At 41.8% G+C, this 14,511-nt stretch overlaps 1 protein-coding gene across 2 annotated transcripts; it reads left to right on the top strand.

Moving 5' to 3' along the window:
* Positions 1-1,849: 1,849 nt before the first annotated feature.
* On the top strand, positions 1,850-12,248 carry boka (BCL2 family apoptosis regulator BOK a). 2 transcript variants are annotated; one of them, XM_078945669.1, is made up of 5 exons: positions 1,850-2,007; positions 2,176-2,499; positions 3,582-3,710; positions 5,572-5,735; positions 11,733-12,248. In XM_078945669.1, exons 2-5 carry the CDS (start codon positions 2,286-2,288, stop codon positions 11,838-11,840), a joined length of 615 nt encoding a protein of 204 aa, XP_078801795.1. In that variant the 5' UTR covers positions 1,850-2,007; positions 2,176-2,285; the 3' UTR covers positions 11,841-12,248. The 2 variants fall into 2 exon arrangements, with proteins under 2 accessions (XP_078801795.1, XP_023809792.1); XM_023954024.2 differs by lacking the exon at positions 11,733-12,248 and adding an exon at positions 9,674-10,591.
* The last annotated feature ends 2,263 nt before the right edge of the window (positions 12,249-14,511 follow it).

Genomic DNA, 14,511 nt, shown 5'->3' with positions numbered 1-14,511 from the left:
AAAAAAGTCAATCTGCTTTAACAAATCACTTACTTTGTTCATGTTTATCCAAAGATGCAATGCTTCATTCCTCCTATCAAATATTTGTCGCCTCTTTTTCTTTTGATGGCATTAACTCTTTACACTATTGCCTCACTATCTAGCTACAAGGGGGCGCATATCCGGGTCTCCCTGTGCCGGTTCCCAGCCCCGATAAAACCCAGGGTTGTGTCAGGAGAGGCATCAGGTGTAAAAATCTCTGCCAAACCACCTGTGTGAGTCAGTGAAAGCTGATTGGCTGTGGCAGGCCCTGAAAGGATATGTCGAAAGGTGGAAACCCACAACTTTTCATGGGATGAACATCCATCCATCTACAGAACTCACTGAATTCCTTTCGGGTCACCAGGTTGCTGGAGCCTATCCCAGCCACTTTTGGATGAAGGCGGAGTTGACCCTGTCACAGGGCCACATTCACACTCTCACACCTAGGGGCAATTTTAGAGACACCAGTTAACCTATGAAGCATGTTTTTGGACTGTGGAAGGACGCCGAAGTGTCCAGAAAACCCCCACATGCATGAAGAGAACAAGCAAAGTCTACATAGAGAGAACCCAGCCGGGAGTTAAACAAGGACCTTCACACTATGAGTGCTAACCACTACACCACCGTGCAACCTCTGGCATTAACACTCCGCCTGATTTAGGCTACATGGAAGTTTTAGTTTGAGTTCTTCCAGAAAAGGAAGCCTGAGCAGAGTAAAAATGGTTTGATAAGATGGTTTACAAAGGTCATAGGTGATGAGAGGAACCAGCAGACAGCTGTGCAGCACGAAAAACAGACATTTCAGGTGTTGTGTTAACTTGGTTTGGTGGACTTCTTTGGCTCTTCCTGTTCAGAGTTCAAGTTATGCAAACTCGTTTCATTAAAACTAAAGAAAGATAATTACAGGAAAAGTGGGTGAACACAATCAGGCTGCTGTTACAAACATCATGAATATGTGTGTGAACAGGCCCCGCCCCTTTTGACAAACATTTACACCAGACAGTAATGATGATAACCCTCCAGCATCCCCCCCCCCCCCCCCCCACACACACACCAACAGCACCACCACCTCTGACATCATCCTTCACGTTTCCTTAACTCTCATTTTCTTCTGTGCCCTGACCCACTGTCATCCTTTCCTCTTCTTCTCTGTCCGGTCCAACAAAAAGAAAAAGGATACAAAAGGATATGAATCAAGAATAGCATGAATTACAAAAGGGGTTTATACAAATACACACCTCGTGTGTCATAAGATGCTTAAATCCCTGTTGTAACAGTAAAATATGTCCAACACAAGACGCCTTCAGCTCCTGTCTGTCTGCTCAGCTGTTGGACAGGATAGGTTAAAACAAAACAAAAACCCATCATGAGGTCATTAGTCCAGCTAAGGCTGAACACCCCCAACCCCCAGGCTGCTGGTCTTCACCCATATGATGGTGAACGTTACCAAAGCAGTTGACAGACTATTTTCATTGTCTAATAAGACGAGACCTTATGAGGAAATCTAAAATCTAAAATGATGGACCTGACCTGCGCCAGAGGTTAATGGTGAGCAGCCTGGCTTTGGAAAGCATGAGGGCCTGTGGGGTTGCCAGAGTGAATCCCGCTCAGGCCTTCAGCCGCTCAGCTCTGCCTCTCCTCCTGCGCGTAAGAGGAACGCTGGGAAACGGGGGAGTGTGATTTACCTGCAGGCACACCTGTAATAAACCCGATTATTGATTCACGGCTGACACAGCACTGGGTCAGATCCAGCGTTCATGTGCGCGTCCTGCGTGCACGCGTGGAGGTGAAAATGAGAGCCAAGAGGCGGGGCTCTCCTAACCCCACCCCCAGCCTCCACAATAAGTGCCCTTAGAAGGAAAGGCTGTCAGAGGCGCACCGGAGGGATCTTTCTCCAAAGGCTTCAAACTTAAAACTTCAAAGAATTTTTCTTTCAGACTGAAGATAGGACCCCCACCCCTCTCTGATGGTTGAGCGGCATCTCTGGTAAATTTAAGATGATCCAAACTTTTTCTTGCGCTGATCACAGAGCTGCCGGGTTGGTTCCCTCTCACTGACTGTCCAGGCGGCCTCTCTCGGAGATCCAGACAAACGTGACCCCTGAGGCTTTGCAGCGATCAGAAGAAGTGGTTAATCCGCGTGTTTGTTCTGCAGGATAATCTCCAGAGGTGATTGTGTGTGAGGCGCGCGGCGGCGGCGGCGGCGGCTGTCTGCGCGCTGCGCGCTAGGCGGCTCCGCGCTGCGCTGACGCAGATGAGAGGAGCATGGAGATGCTGCGCCGCTCCTCCGTGTTTGCGGCCGAAGTCTTCGACCGCTCCCCCACTGACAAGGAGCTGGTGTCGCAGGCCAAAGCGCTGTGCAGAGAGTACATCCACTCCAGGCTGAACCGAGCCGGCATCGGTTGGTCCAAACCCGAGCACGCGCAGGCTGGCGCAGGCGGTGCGCTCGGGGAGGTGTCTTCGGTCCTCCTGTGGTTGGGTGAGTCTCTGAGATTAACAGCAGTGTTTCTTTGATGTTATTTACACGTTTTTTTGCTGTTTTGAACGGTTTTCATTACACTGTCTGAAAACTAACTTATTTAGGACAAAATAAACAAAAACTACGTCACTGCGTCTCATTTTGAAAACCAAAAACCTCAAATTCATGACAGAAAATGTCAATTTTAGTGGATCCATGCGCGAAAAGTGTCAGCAGATAGAGAGCATTCTGCTATAAGTGAAACTGCCTGCAGCCCCGCAGGCCTCATTAGTCAGAAATGCGATGCAGGATTCCCTTCTGCTTCCAGAAAGCCTTTTATTCTTGGGGAACTCTTCTGCAGGATTGAAACATGTTTTCTTGCTGGGAGTTTTCCCAGAAACTGAGACTTGTCTCAGTCTGAACTTGTGTCTCCAGCTCACCTTCACATGAGGTGAGGAGAAGGAAATTCTGTGGAAAAATCCAAAAGCAAACAGAACCAAGTTTGGTATTAAAGTCTGAAGGTCTTTTTTTTCTCCCAGAGAAGAATACTGCTTGACTTCAGATGAGGATGTTGGTCTGTCTGTCTCGTTTAGATGCAGATATGCATGAAAGCTGAGCCAAAGATGAACTAAAATTCTCTTTTTTATATAATCTGGGGAAGAAAAAAAAAGGTTAGATTGACTCTGCACTGCTTTGTCACATCACTATGTAACATTTTCAGGATTAATATTCAAATACTTTTTCATTTTGAAAGGGTTAAAATCTATTGAAAATACGTCTCCCGGTCTTGAGTTTTGTAAAAGTCAGTGTGAGAAGTTAACCTGAATAGAAAGGAGACTAGATAATCCATCCGTCCATTTCCTGAACCTGTTTAACCCTTTTTGGGGTCACGGGGTTGCTGGAGCCTATCCCAGCCACTGTTTTCTAATCATTTAAGGCCACCTTAAGGTGTTCACAGAGTTGTAATAAAAGTTTGACGACTCTCCCATCTGGAGGCAAACATCTGCATGCATGGAGTCCGTTTCACACACGTTCTGCGTTTGTTCTGAGGGGGATCTGAAGGTCCTGACGGGCCGTGAAGGAACTGCTTCATGTTTTCTCAGGCGAGGAGCTGGAGTACCTTCGGCCCAATGTGTACAGGAACGTCGCTCGCCAGCTGAACATCACCGTGGCGTCAGAGAGCATCGTGTCGGACGCCTTCCTGGCTGTGGCCGCAGACATCTTCTCCACTGGTAGGTCCGGTCCTCCTCCTGCAAACCCTCAGCCGACAAACCTGAATTGGAGGAAGTTTGACCTTTTTTGGAAGTTCCTCTGCATCTCACTGAGAATGAGGAACTTAAAAAGTTATTGAAATGTTGGGGAACATGTTTTATTTTTGCTGTTGTGCTTATTCATTTAATTGTTGCACAACTTCTGCCTCTTCTTTCATGTAAATGCCTCCCTCGTGGGCGGACCTCATTAGCCTCATTTTGGTGCTGTAAATGATCCCAGCAGGGGGACTGTGGGGGGAAAGAACTCGGTCCATATTAGGTTAACCTGTCTCCAGCCTGAGTGATTATTAGTGGCGGTTTGGACCTCCCCCAAAAGAGCTCCGCCGTGAATTTGAGCCAGTTTCCTCTTCAGGGAATCTGCTGCAGGGAGATGATAAAACACCAAACGGGACAAAAGCAGGTTAGTCCTGTCCCTGCGTTCTTTCCGAGTTGAGCAATTGTAAGACAGAGATGGGGAAATTTACCACCTGAAATCTGACGTTGTGGGTTTCTGGTGAAGATGGATCCCCCTGAATGCGGCAGAGAACGCCAAACTAGTTCAGGAGCAAACGGATCAGTGGGTTGAGAGACGACAGGCGTGAAGAGGAAGTCCTGAGCGTCTGCAGATTGTGACCACAGTCTGACAGTGGTCACAGGCGACGTTCTTGCTGATAAACGGCAGCTTCAGTCTGACTCCTGGCAGAGAGCTCTGCTTTGAAAGTTCAGAGACGTGAGGCACATGGATGAAGTTCAACAGAAGAGCGCCTCTTTGTTTTCCCATGAATGACGGCATGTTTACTGAAGCCCTCTACCAGCTCTGCTCCTCTTTGTTTCTGCAGCTTCTGCTTTCCATCAAAAAAAAAACTGTTTATGAAACCATTAGAAAGACAAAGACCTCAGAATCAAACCAAACCAGGAGCGTTTAGCCTGGAAACATTTAGGAAGAATTAGTGAAAAACAGAATCACTGCCACAAACGTCCTAACATGAACTAAAAAAGAAATTGTGATCTTCTGCAGATTTCTCCTCAGAGAGGAGCATTGTTGAAGTTGTTTATTCATCAAGATCCACATAGGACTAAATGTGTCATAATTGTCTTCAGTTTTAGGTTTTGAGGAGCAAGTTGCTCTTTCTGGGACAAACCCGAGTTTGTTTGAAAGTCCAGAAATAAAAGCTGAAGTGTACAAATCCCTCATAAGTGTCTGCTAGCAGCCATGTGAGGATTCTGCAGACCTGCTGCAGAATCCACTCCAAGAAATGACAGAAAACTGGAGCAGAAGCTTTTTATCGGAGGAATCTGTTGGGTTTCCACCAAAGCAGGGGTTTCTGTGGAACGTAAGGATACGCTTATTTATGGACACATGGATCTGATTATCTTGACTGCAGATCCATGAAAAACACGTCTGATGATGCACTGAAGGCTTTTATTCCAAACAGGACATTTTTTCTGTCATTGAAATGGTTGCATTTGGCTTTAGATGAAAATGGTTCCGACCTGACCTGACCTCAAATCCTTCAGTTGGGGGTCCTTCGTCATGATCGGGTGTTCTCCTTTACTCTGCAGAAGCAGAGAACAATGTAGGCAGTCGAGATGATTGCTGAGCAAATCTACTTGTTAGAGGGAAACCCGATCTTCTTTAGTGAGATCAAATGACCCTAAACTCAGAGGCGGGGAACAGTTTTCTGACACGGTCTTCAGCTTTACCTGCAGACGGTTGGTCCCTCATTTGCATCAGCTGCCTGGGCGTTTGGGGTTTCTTCATTCTGGCAGACAGAAGAGCTTCCCCCTTCCCTCTCACCACTGCCGAGGTGTCCATGTGATGATCTCGCATGTCTCCCCTCAGGTATCACGTGGGGGAAGGTGGTTTCCTTGTATGCGGTGGCAGGGGCTCTGGCTGTGGACTGCGTCCGCCACGGTCACCCGGCAATGGTCCACACCATTGTGGACTGCATGGGGGAGTTTGCCCGCAAGAGTCTGACCGTGTGGTTGAAAAAGAGAGGAGGCTGGGTAAGCGGTTCTCATGTTTCTCCACATCAAAAATAAACCCAGCTTTTCTGAGGAAGTTTGATGCTATAATTAAATCTTCCATTTTTTAGATTGAAATCAATAGTTAAGACAAAAAACTAGAAAGTCGTGGATTCTAGCTATTGAAGTAACAAAAACAATCGCTGGAAGAAAAAAAAACACAGCAAGAACAAAGCTCAAAGTTTACCAAAATAAGGGCGCACATTTATTTTACAAGTGCTGTTTCCATATTTATAGTAATATAATACAAATCCACCAAACTGATGAGTCACTTCAACAAACAACAGAGGAATTCAGCCAAATGTGCTTCACTCAGAATGGAGGAGACAATCTCCAAGTTCTGCTCATCCAAGGGCTCTGCATCCAAAATGCACAGGCTCAAATGATGGTCATCAGCTGGATGACCATCCAATAAAAGGAATCAAATCATAAACTGAATCAAACTGTGAACCCAAAGGAAGTCTTTTTGCAGAGATAACCATCCAGAGATAACCTCATAGACTCATTCTTCTTTCCAAAACCAGAAACACGAGTTTTTCCTTAAATGCAGACTAATTTGTCAGGAATGTGGACAAATTAGACCAGGGGTCTACAACCTTCAACAATTAAAGAGCCAATCAGATTCATTTAAAAATAGTCCTTTCATTTGTGTACATATTTATGTACAGTATATATACATATGTACATACTACTCAATGCTTCAAGTTTGACTTATTGACTGTTTTTTTCCCTTGATGCAACTTTTAAAAGTCCAAAAAGCTACCGGTACATTACGTTTTTTAAATGAAAAACATTACATTGTCTTTAACCAGAGAGACACAATGGAGGGGCCAAGAGCCGCTTGTGGCCCCATCCCTCAGGTTGCAGAGCCCTGGGTCAGACTCTGTGGAGACCCGTGAGTGGAAAAAGCAGTCGGATAAAGTTCTGTAGACTCAAAGTAGAACAGCAGGTGAGGCGACAGAGAGATGGAAATGCGCCTGTAGGGAACTGACGTGTGAGGAAATGAAGAGCTCTGAATTTTAGAACCGACCTCACAAGGACAAACGAGGGAGCAGCGGCTCTGTGTCGGGGGCCAAACTCAGACGTTTCTGCTCTGAGGGCCCACGTCTGCAACAGACAGCAAAGCACGCATAAGAAGCTGTGGAGGAGATGATGCACTAGCTGTGCTTACAGGGACAAAAGTAATCGGAGTGAAGAATGCGTTATGTAGACATGCCGTTCGGAATACTCTGCCCCGATCATAGGAGGTTCCATTTTGAGTCCACTGTCTAATGAACTCGTTTTGGACCAAAGACATAGACAGCGGACACAAAAACATATTTTTGGCACAAATGGAACCTCATGCGATCAGACTCGTTCGGATCAAAATTTATTTCCGATGGAGATAGGTGGGTTATGCCGATTGTTGATCTGATCGTGACACTTGAACATCCACTCCAATGAATGTAATAATGTTTGTTGAAATGAAATGAAATGAAAACTTTATTTAATCCCAACAAGGAGAAACTCAGTTCCAGTACATCTCGATGAAGAAGGTCAGACAAACAGCAACTAAGGATACACACACACATCTCGAGAGGTTACTGAGGTCAATGCAGCCGAGCGCCTTAGATGACCTGCGCCGGCGCACCTTTGTATAGCATGCAGATGGACCACAAAGAGGGCCGGGGGTTGGGTTTGGTGACAAAAAAAAGTCGTATCCCTACACTGCGTACAATGTGTTGATACAAGAAAAAAACTACACCGTTTAAACACAAATAGCACGTATTCAGACAAAGACACAGTACATGAGGCTCAGGGGAGAAACGGTGGTGGATGGGAGTGGGGGGCCCCCCATGAGTCTGTCCATCAGGTGCAGCTCCGTGAGCCAGGCACATCTTTCGGGCAGCTCACAGAGGAGGTAGGGAGGGGGTTGGGAAGCCGAGGACAAGCAGGGAGGGGGTGAGTTGCAGTTATCATTGGCGTGTTCTTGTGGCATTTCTCTGATGATGGAGGACATGTTAATTAGCATTAAAATGGCATTTCTGCGTTTTTTTTAAATTGTAAACCAGTGTGAGCAAGGAGCAAACTGAAAAATGACGTTTGGAAAAGAGCGTATTTGTGACGTCAAAAATATGCTGGGTGGGCGGGCCACAAGCTTCCTGCTCTCAGCTCCCTGCAACGGGGAGGGGAAGGGGGGAAGGGGTTGCTCCGCACCACAACTCAGAGGTGAATTTCTAATGAACCCCTGCTGCTCTGCAGAAACTATGTCCTAGAAAACAACGCGGGTTTTAAGAATTTTGGCTAAAAGCAGCGTATTCATAAATAAGAAGAGACGACTGGGAACGCGTTCAAAATACATCAAAAGACGAGGGGGGGGGGGGGGGGGCTTAAACAAAGCATCCATGCAGCTTCAACCTCTGAGCACGCAGAGTTAAAGCAGTGCAGCAGAAGTCAGAGAAAACATAACTGTCACCAGAAACTCCTCTAATACTAGGCCTCCACAATCTATGGCTAATTTATCATTATCGCAATATCCAGCTGTGCAATATGCAATTCGCAAAACATGGCAAAAATTACAATACTGTGCTAAAACAATCTTATGGCAGCTTGAAGTATTTAACGTATCAAATAAATCCATTTATGCATTTGACCAATCAGATGGAGCCTTTTTATGTTAGATGTTCACCTCCTGTGTGGACGAGGGTCATTTGGAGCATAATTTAAGTTATGTTGACTCTTATTTAAATTAAACTGTTGCAGTAAAATGGAAATGATCTTGGGATTTGTTCATGTATCGGAAGTTATATCTTCATCGCACTGTTGATCACAAATCGCGAGTTTTCCTCATATCGTGCAGCCCTATTGTAATAAATTAGAGCCTGCAGCAACATGAAAAAGTAAACATCCTTCATGGAGTTTAGGGCTTCCTATAAATACACAATGACAGATGACTTGCTCCTTCCAGGTCTTCAGATCTGGAGAGTAACATCATGTGGCAAGACTAAAGGCAGAATGATTGTGGAAAAGGAAGCGGATAATCCAGCAGCAGCTCATTGAAGGGATGGTTTTCCTTCAATGTTTAGTCTGTCAGACGGATGTGGAAGAAACAGCTAAATGTCCAACAAACCCAAATCATCCTCATCATCCTCATCATCCCTCCAGAACTTCTGTGCTGCCTCTGTGCACTTCTATCCTGACATCACTGATGCAAAAGTGAAACAACACAGGTTCTTTGATTTTGGATAAAAACTGCATAATCCTCATTATTAGACGACTGGGAACGCTTAGAAAATAGATCAAAAGATGATGGGAGTGGGGCTTTAACACGCATTTACCCGTCCCAATCTTTACATAGTACAATAAGACAACAAATAGCAACAAATGTGCTTCCTGAGGCAGAGTCTGAGATGCAGATCTCTGAAGATGAAATGCTTTGTTTAAACAATTGCTTTTATTTAGTCCATTTTTTATATTTTAAAAAAAAGGTCATTTATTTTGATTTCTTTTTCTTTTGTTGCCTCCTCTGGTTGCTGCTCTTTTCCCCCATAAAAAACCCTCACCTGACCTCAGGTGTATTCAATCTTTGTTTTTAACTCATTCTGGGATGTTGGATAGTTATTCTCATCTTGATTTCTGTCCTCTCTGACTGTGAACCAAAGGCAAAGTGGAGAAACAACTATTCTTCATTAAGAGGTGTTTCCACCTTTATCCACCTTTGTCATGGTAGGGAGAACACGTCAAAGTAAGGGAGGGGTCATCTAAGATAGCACAAGGGTTAAGTGAAGACTGATCATTCATTCAGACAGAGACCGGACCTTAATCCATTTTATTTCCGTCTTTTAAATTGTTCAGTGAGCTCTTAAATTGTCTGCAACCATTCTTGAAGAGAAGTGTAAAATAAACACGATGACTCATCCGTCCTGATCGTTCCCTCTCAGGTGGACATGACCAAATGTGTGGTGAACACGGACCCCAGCTTCCACTCCCACTGGCTGCTGGCTGCCGTCTGCGCCTTCGGACACTACCTGAAGGCTGTTGTGCTGCACCTCCTCAGAGAGAAATGAGACTGACTCCCAAACGGGACTCCTTACCGAGCAGCACCGCGTCCACTTGGATTATGTTTACACTCACATGCACTGAGTCACTAACACCCCCCCCCCCCACACACACACACACACCACCCACACACAAACACACACACACTCCTCTATTTATTGTTCCTGTTGTGTTTGAGCTAAACCCCTGCTAACTTTCTGTCTGCTGCGATGCAACACCTTTTCTGCCATCTAGTGGTCATATAGAGTAACTGCTTCACACCAAAATGGAACACGTAGAAGTAAAAAAGGTTGACAAAAGAAGCATTTCCTTTTTTTTAACAGTAAGAATACATTTTTTTTTTACAAATGAAAGTACACTTTAGTTTTTTATCTATTTCAAAATGCTTACCTGAACAAAGGCATTTTTTTTCTCTCTTCTAAAAAGTCAGTTTCTAGCCAAACAAAGAGGTAAAAGTCCGTCAAAAAGGTTAGTTTGGTTTCTTGCACCAATTTTGTGAAGCAACATTTAACATGCTGGCCCAGACTACATTCACTAAAGGCTGTTCTTATAAAAAATCCCAGCAGTTATTTAGAACATGATCAGACATTGGGATGTGTTCTGAGTCAAGAAGACACTTTACAATCTTTTTTCCTGCTTTGTTGTTTACTGTGAGGTTGTGTTATGACGCCGTTAATGCAGAAAAAGATTGTTTCTGTGGGCAGTTTCTATGTTTTTCCTTTTTTAGATGAATGCCATAGATACGAAAATCACTGTCATGTAGCAAAACACCAGCTGATAATAAATAATGTTTTTCAGTCTTTGAAGCTGTTATTATTAATGCAGGAATGTTAGAAGAAATCGATCATTTCTTCAACATTTTTTATTTTATTTTATTTTGTTTACTACAGACAAATGAAATACTTGTATACCTCTAAATTAAAAAATATATACATATTTTTCTCTTACAGGGTTTTCCAAATTTTTATGAGACATAATGGAAATACTAAATATATCTTTTTTGTAATATTTCACTGATTCTGGAAAGAGTATTGCCTCTCATTTTTGCTTCATTTGAACCTTGAAAAATGTCTGACATTCTATATTAATTTAGTTTATTTATTCTACATTATGATATTTTATGAACTTCATATAAAGCAGGAATCTGCAAACTTTAATGCAAAAAGAGCCATTTAGGCCATTTTCTTACTAACCAGAACCCAGGGAGCGCTGGGTTCTGAAGGAGAAAAGTACTTTATGCTTTTTTGGCCATTAAGCTATTTGTTTATAAAATGTAACTTAACTGTGTAGAGTAATTGACTTTAAACATTGTTATATTTTTCAATAAATTTTAAGTGGATTTTGTCTACTTCTGGCAGCAATGAATATAAACGAATTTCAAAATAAAATACTCTTTGTATCAAATACGATCCTCCAGTCGTATCAAATTGACTAAAAACGGAAATGCAGGAAACCAGTTCAAAGGTGACATTTTCTATCATTGTGACTTTATGGTGCGCTGTCATTCTTTTTCTACGATTGTTATTGAATGTAAACATGACAGTATTCCATGGTGTGGAATCCATTTCTCTTTTTAAATCCATCCACGTAAACCAGGGTTGTGTGTCTCTCATCCTTCAACAAGCATCTCCATTCATGCTCCACGAGGCGATGCATAAAAGATTCAACTGGCTTTGTGGCGATGCCATACAGTCCAATTCTTTTACCTAAGCGGACGCAACCTAGATATTTATCATTCGTTTGGCATTTAAGACTATAAATACTAAGACGTGCTTTGTAATAGAGAAGCTTAATTTTTCCAACTGGCACTTTTTATTATAAACTACAAAAACCCAATGTCTTTGACATAAAGGCTTTAACAACTTTTGGGTCTTTTAGACTGTTTGTTCTATGTGGTTAATAAATGTTTTTCATGTTATTTTACTCTGGTGTTGTTTGCAGTCCTGTGGAAAAGGAAGGCTCATCAAATGTTTAACAACACGCATCCCTCACTGCTGTTCACCCTCAGCCGACTGGAATGGACCCGACTTGGTAGACGTGAGCTTGTGATTGGACGTTTTTTGTTTGCATCATATGCACATAAACAGAGAGACGGTAGAGACACAACAAGAAAAGACTGTTTGCCAGAAACAGATGAACTTCTTGATCGTTTTTATACTCTTTTTTTTTTTTCTTTTTGTAACAAAACCTTGTTCATGTCTGTGGTTTTTAAATGATACTACTGTTACTCCTTTCATTTTTCAATAGATATCTTTTACATCCCTAATCTAAACACTGTTCTGTACACAGACATATAAGAGATTATTTCTATGGACAGTTTTTCTTAGATTAATGCAGTAAATATCAAAATAGTTTCATGTAGCAAGAAACCAGCTAGAAAAAAAAATGTTCTTCAGACTTTGAAGTTGTGAGTATTAATATACATATACATTAATAAAAAATGTATGTTACATGAAACTGACCGTTTCTGGAGCATTTTTTCTTTCTTTTTCTTTTTTTTACCACAAGCAAATTCTTTATACTACTTAGTTTTAACTGATGAAAATTCTAAATATGAACCCTAATTGTTTTCTTTGATAATTTCTATTACAAATAATCAATGCAGTTATCATTTTTCTGTAATCAAAAGGTGCAAATTATTTGCTTTATTTGAACCGTAACCCTTGTTCTATCCTACACACTTTACCATTGGGAGTTGGGTCATCTAGACCCACTAGACAGTGCTCTGAACTTTTTTTCTTCAATGATTTGTGATCTTCACTGGTGTCCATGGATTACATGAAATCTTTCCACCTTTATCCACCTTTGTCATGGTAGGAGAACACGTCAATGTAAGGGGGGGGGGGGTCATCTAAGATAGCACAAAGGCTAAGGAATAATGTCAGACATCATGCATTAGTTTATTTTTTATTCATTTACTACTAGATTATTTCATAAACTTCCTCAATGCACTATACATCTGTTTTCTTTTGATGGTCTTTTTACTTCAACATTTTGGGAGGACTTGTTCTATTAGATCACTAAATTTCTACATACCCCTGAACAGAAAAAATAAATAAAAAACCTTTTGTGTGATTTGATTGTTAAAAATGATTTGCACAACATAATTAACACAACGATAATACTTGGTTATTTTTTATACATAAGAGCAATTTTTTCAAACACACACCAAATTTCTTTTGTCTTTATTTTGTATTTATTTCGTAGGCATTTAGAACCTTTGTTCTCATGTCTAAAACAAGTAAGAACCAGAATTGCTTTAAATCTTTATAACGGATATAAAATATTGAACTTTTAGAAAATCTTTAGCTGTTCCCCGCCTCTTTAGCAGATATTTTTCGCTCATCTTCATGTCAGATTTTCACCTTTGATGTAACATTCGTCTTTCCAGCAGATCTGGTATAATTGTTACAGCTTAAATTAATAACTTAGTCAAATCAGTGCTTGTATCCACCACTTTCTCACCTCTCTTCATTTTACTCTCTTCCACCCTCCCCTCACATTCTTCCCCTCTCCTTCCCCACACACACTAAATGTAACAAATAAATAAAAGAAAAAAATACGACAAAAAGGGGTTTATACTAATCTACACTTTAGTTTCTCAAAGCTATATAACCTCTTTTTGTGATAGTAAAACCTGTCCAACACAAAAAGCCTTCAGCTCTAATCTGTTTGCTCAGCTGTTGGACAGAACAAGTTAAAAAGGAAAAAAAAAAAATCTTTAGCTGTTATTTATTTTAATTTTATTATTATTTTCTTTTTAACCTTTGTCTATATTTGATTATTTTTTCCTTTTTTCTGCTCTGTTGGTTAGGCTTATCTGTAATTGAATTTTGCTAGAATATTGTTACTAGGGGTGTTAGAAAAAAATCGATTCAGCAAAATATTGCAATAGTTCATTCGGTGATACTTGTATCGATTCAAAATTCTGTCAGGACGATATTTATTTATTTAATTATTTCTGAGCGTCCTTCAGCGTCTGACTCTTGTTTTCCACTTAAACCCTGACTACTGGTTGGCAGCAGAGAACACAGAGCCTCTGAGCAGCTCTACACCACACAAAACAACAGGAAGATCTCAGCTAGAAGCAGCTTTTTCCATTGTTAAGAGACATGATCTACTTAGTTTTTACTTGGGATGGATACAGAACTGAAACTCTGTGCCATGTTGCTGTCAGTAACATATAAATTCGCGGATTGTGGTGCTTTTTTAGCGGCTCAGATAAGAACAAGTGAAGCACTGCAGATGCACAGCGGGTCATGGACGGAACATCGGACAAAATGCTGTCTGCAAATTGGGTCAAAGTTCTGCAGAACCTCACAGTAATAGATTCTTTTTCAGCGACCTAATGGGTCAGAGTGATGTGTACAACACTCTGAAAAAAGACCAACATCGTGGCGATGACAGTTACTAGTTTACTTCTGCGTGTGAGAAAGTGGAGCTGCAACGGTGCAGAGCAGACTGTGATGTAAACAGAGCATCTTTGTCACATTAATGCGCTCTCATTCATCCTGTCATGCTGCCTCATCATCACACTTTATTGTTTCTGGAAAGAATAAGTGTTTTTTTTCTCCCTTTATTTTTGAAACACCATTCAGACTCCTGAACTGTTTAAAAGTACTGAAGAAGCTACATTGACCAATGTTGAAAATAAACAGCACTGTATTGACTTAATCGCACTTTAGAACCTTATTGGTTAAGGCACATTCATTCTATTTTT

Source organism: Oryzias latipes, chromosome 4, assembly GCF_053564925.1.
Source record: "Oryzias latipes strain Hd-rR chromosome 4, Olatipes_Hd-rR_3.1".
NCBI lineage: Eukaryota > Metazoa > Chordata > Actinopteri > Beloniformes > Adrianichthyidae > Oryzias > Oryzias latipes.
Note: the sequence above shows the minus strand (reverse complement) of the source record. Positions and strands in the feature narration are given on the sequence as shown.

Coding starts and splice junctions, on each gene's coding strand:
- boka (XM_023954024.2), top strand. CDS start 2,286: ATGGAGATGCTGCGCCGCTCCTCCGTGTTTGCGGCCGAAGTCTTCGAC. Junction 2,500..3,581: donor TTCGGTCCTCCTGTGGTTGG/GTGAGTCTCTGA, acceptor ATGTTTTCTCAG/GCGAGGAGCTGGAGTACCTT. Junction 3,711..5,571: donor CGCAGACATCTTCTCCACTG/GTAGGTCCGGTC, acceptor GTCTCCCCTCAG/GTATCACGTGGGGGAAGGTG.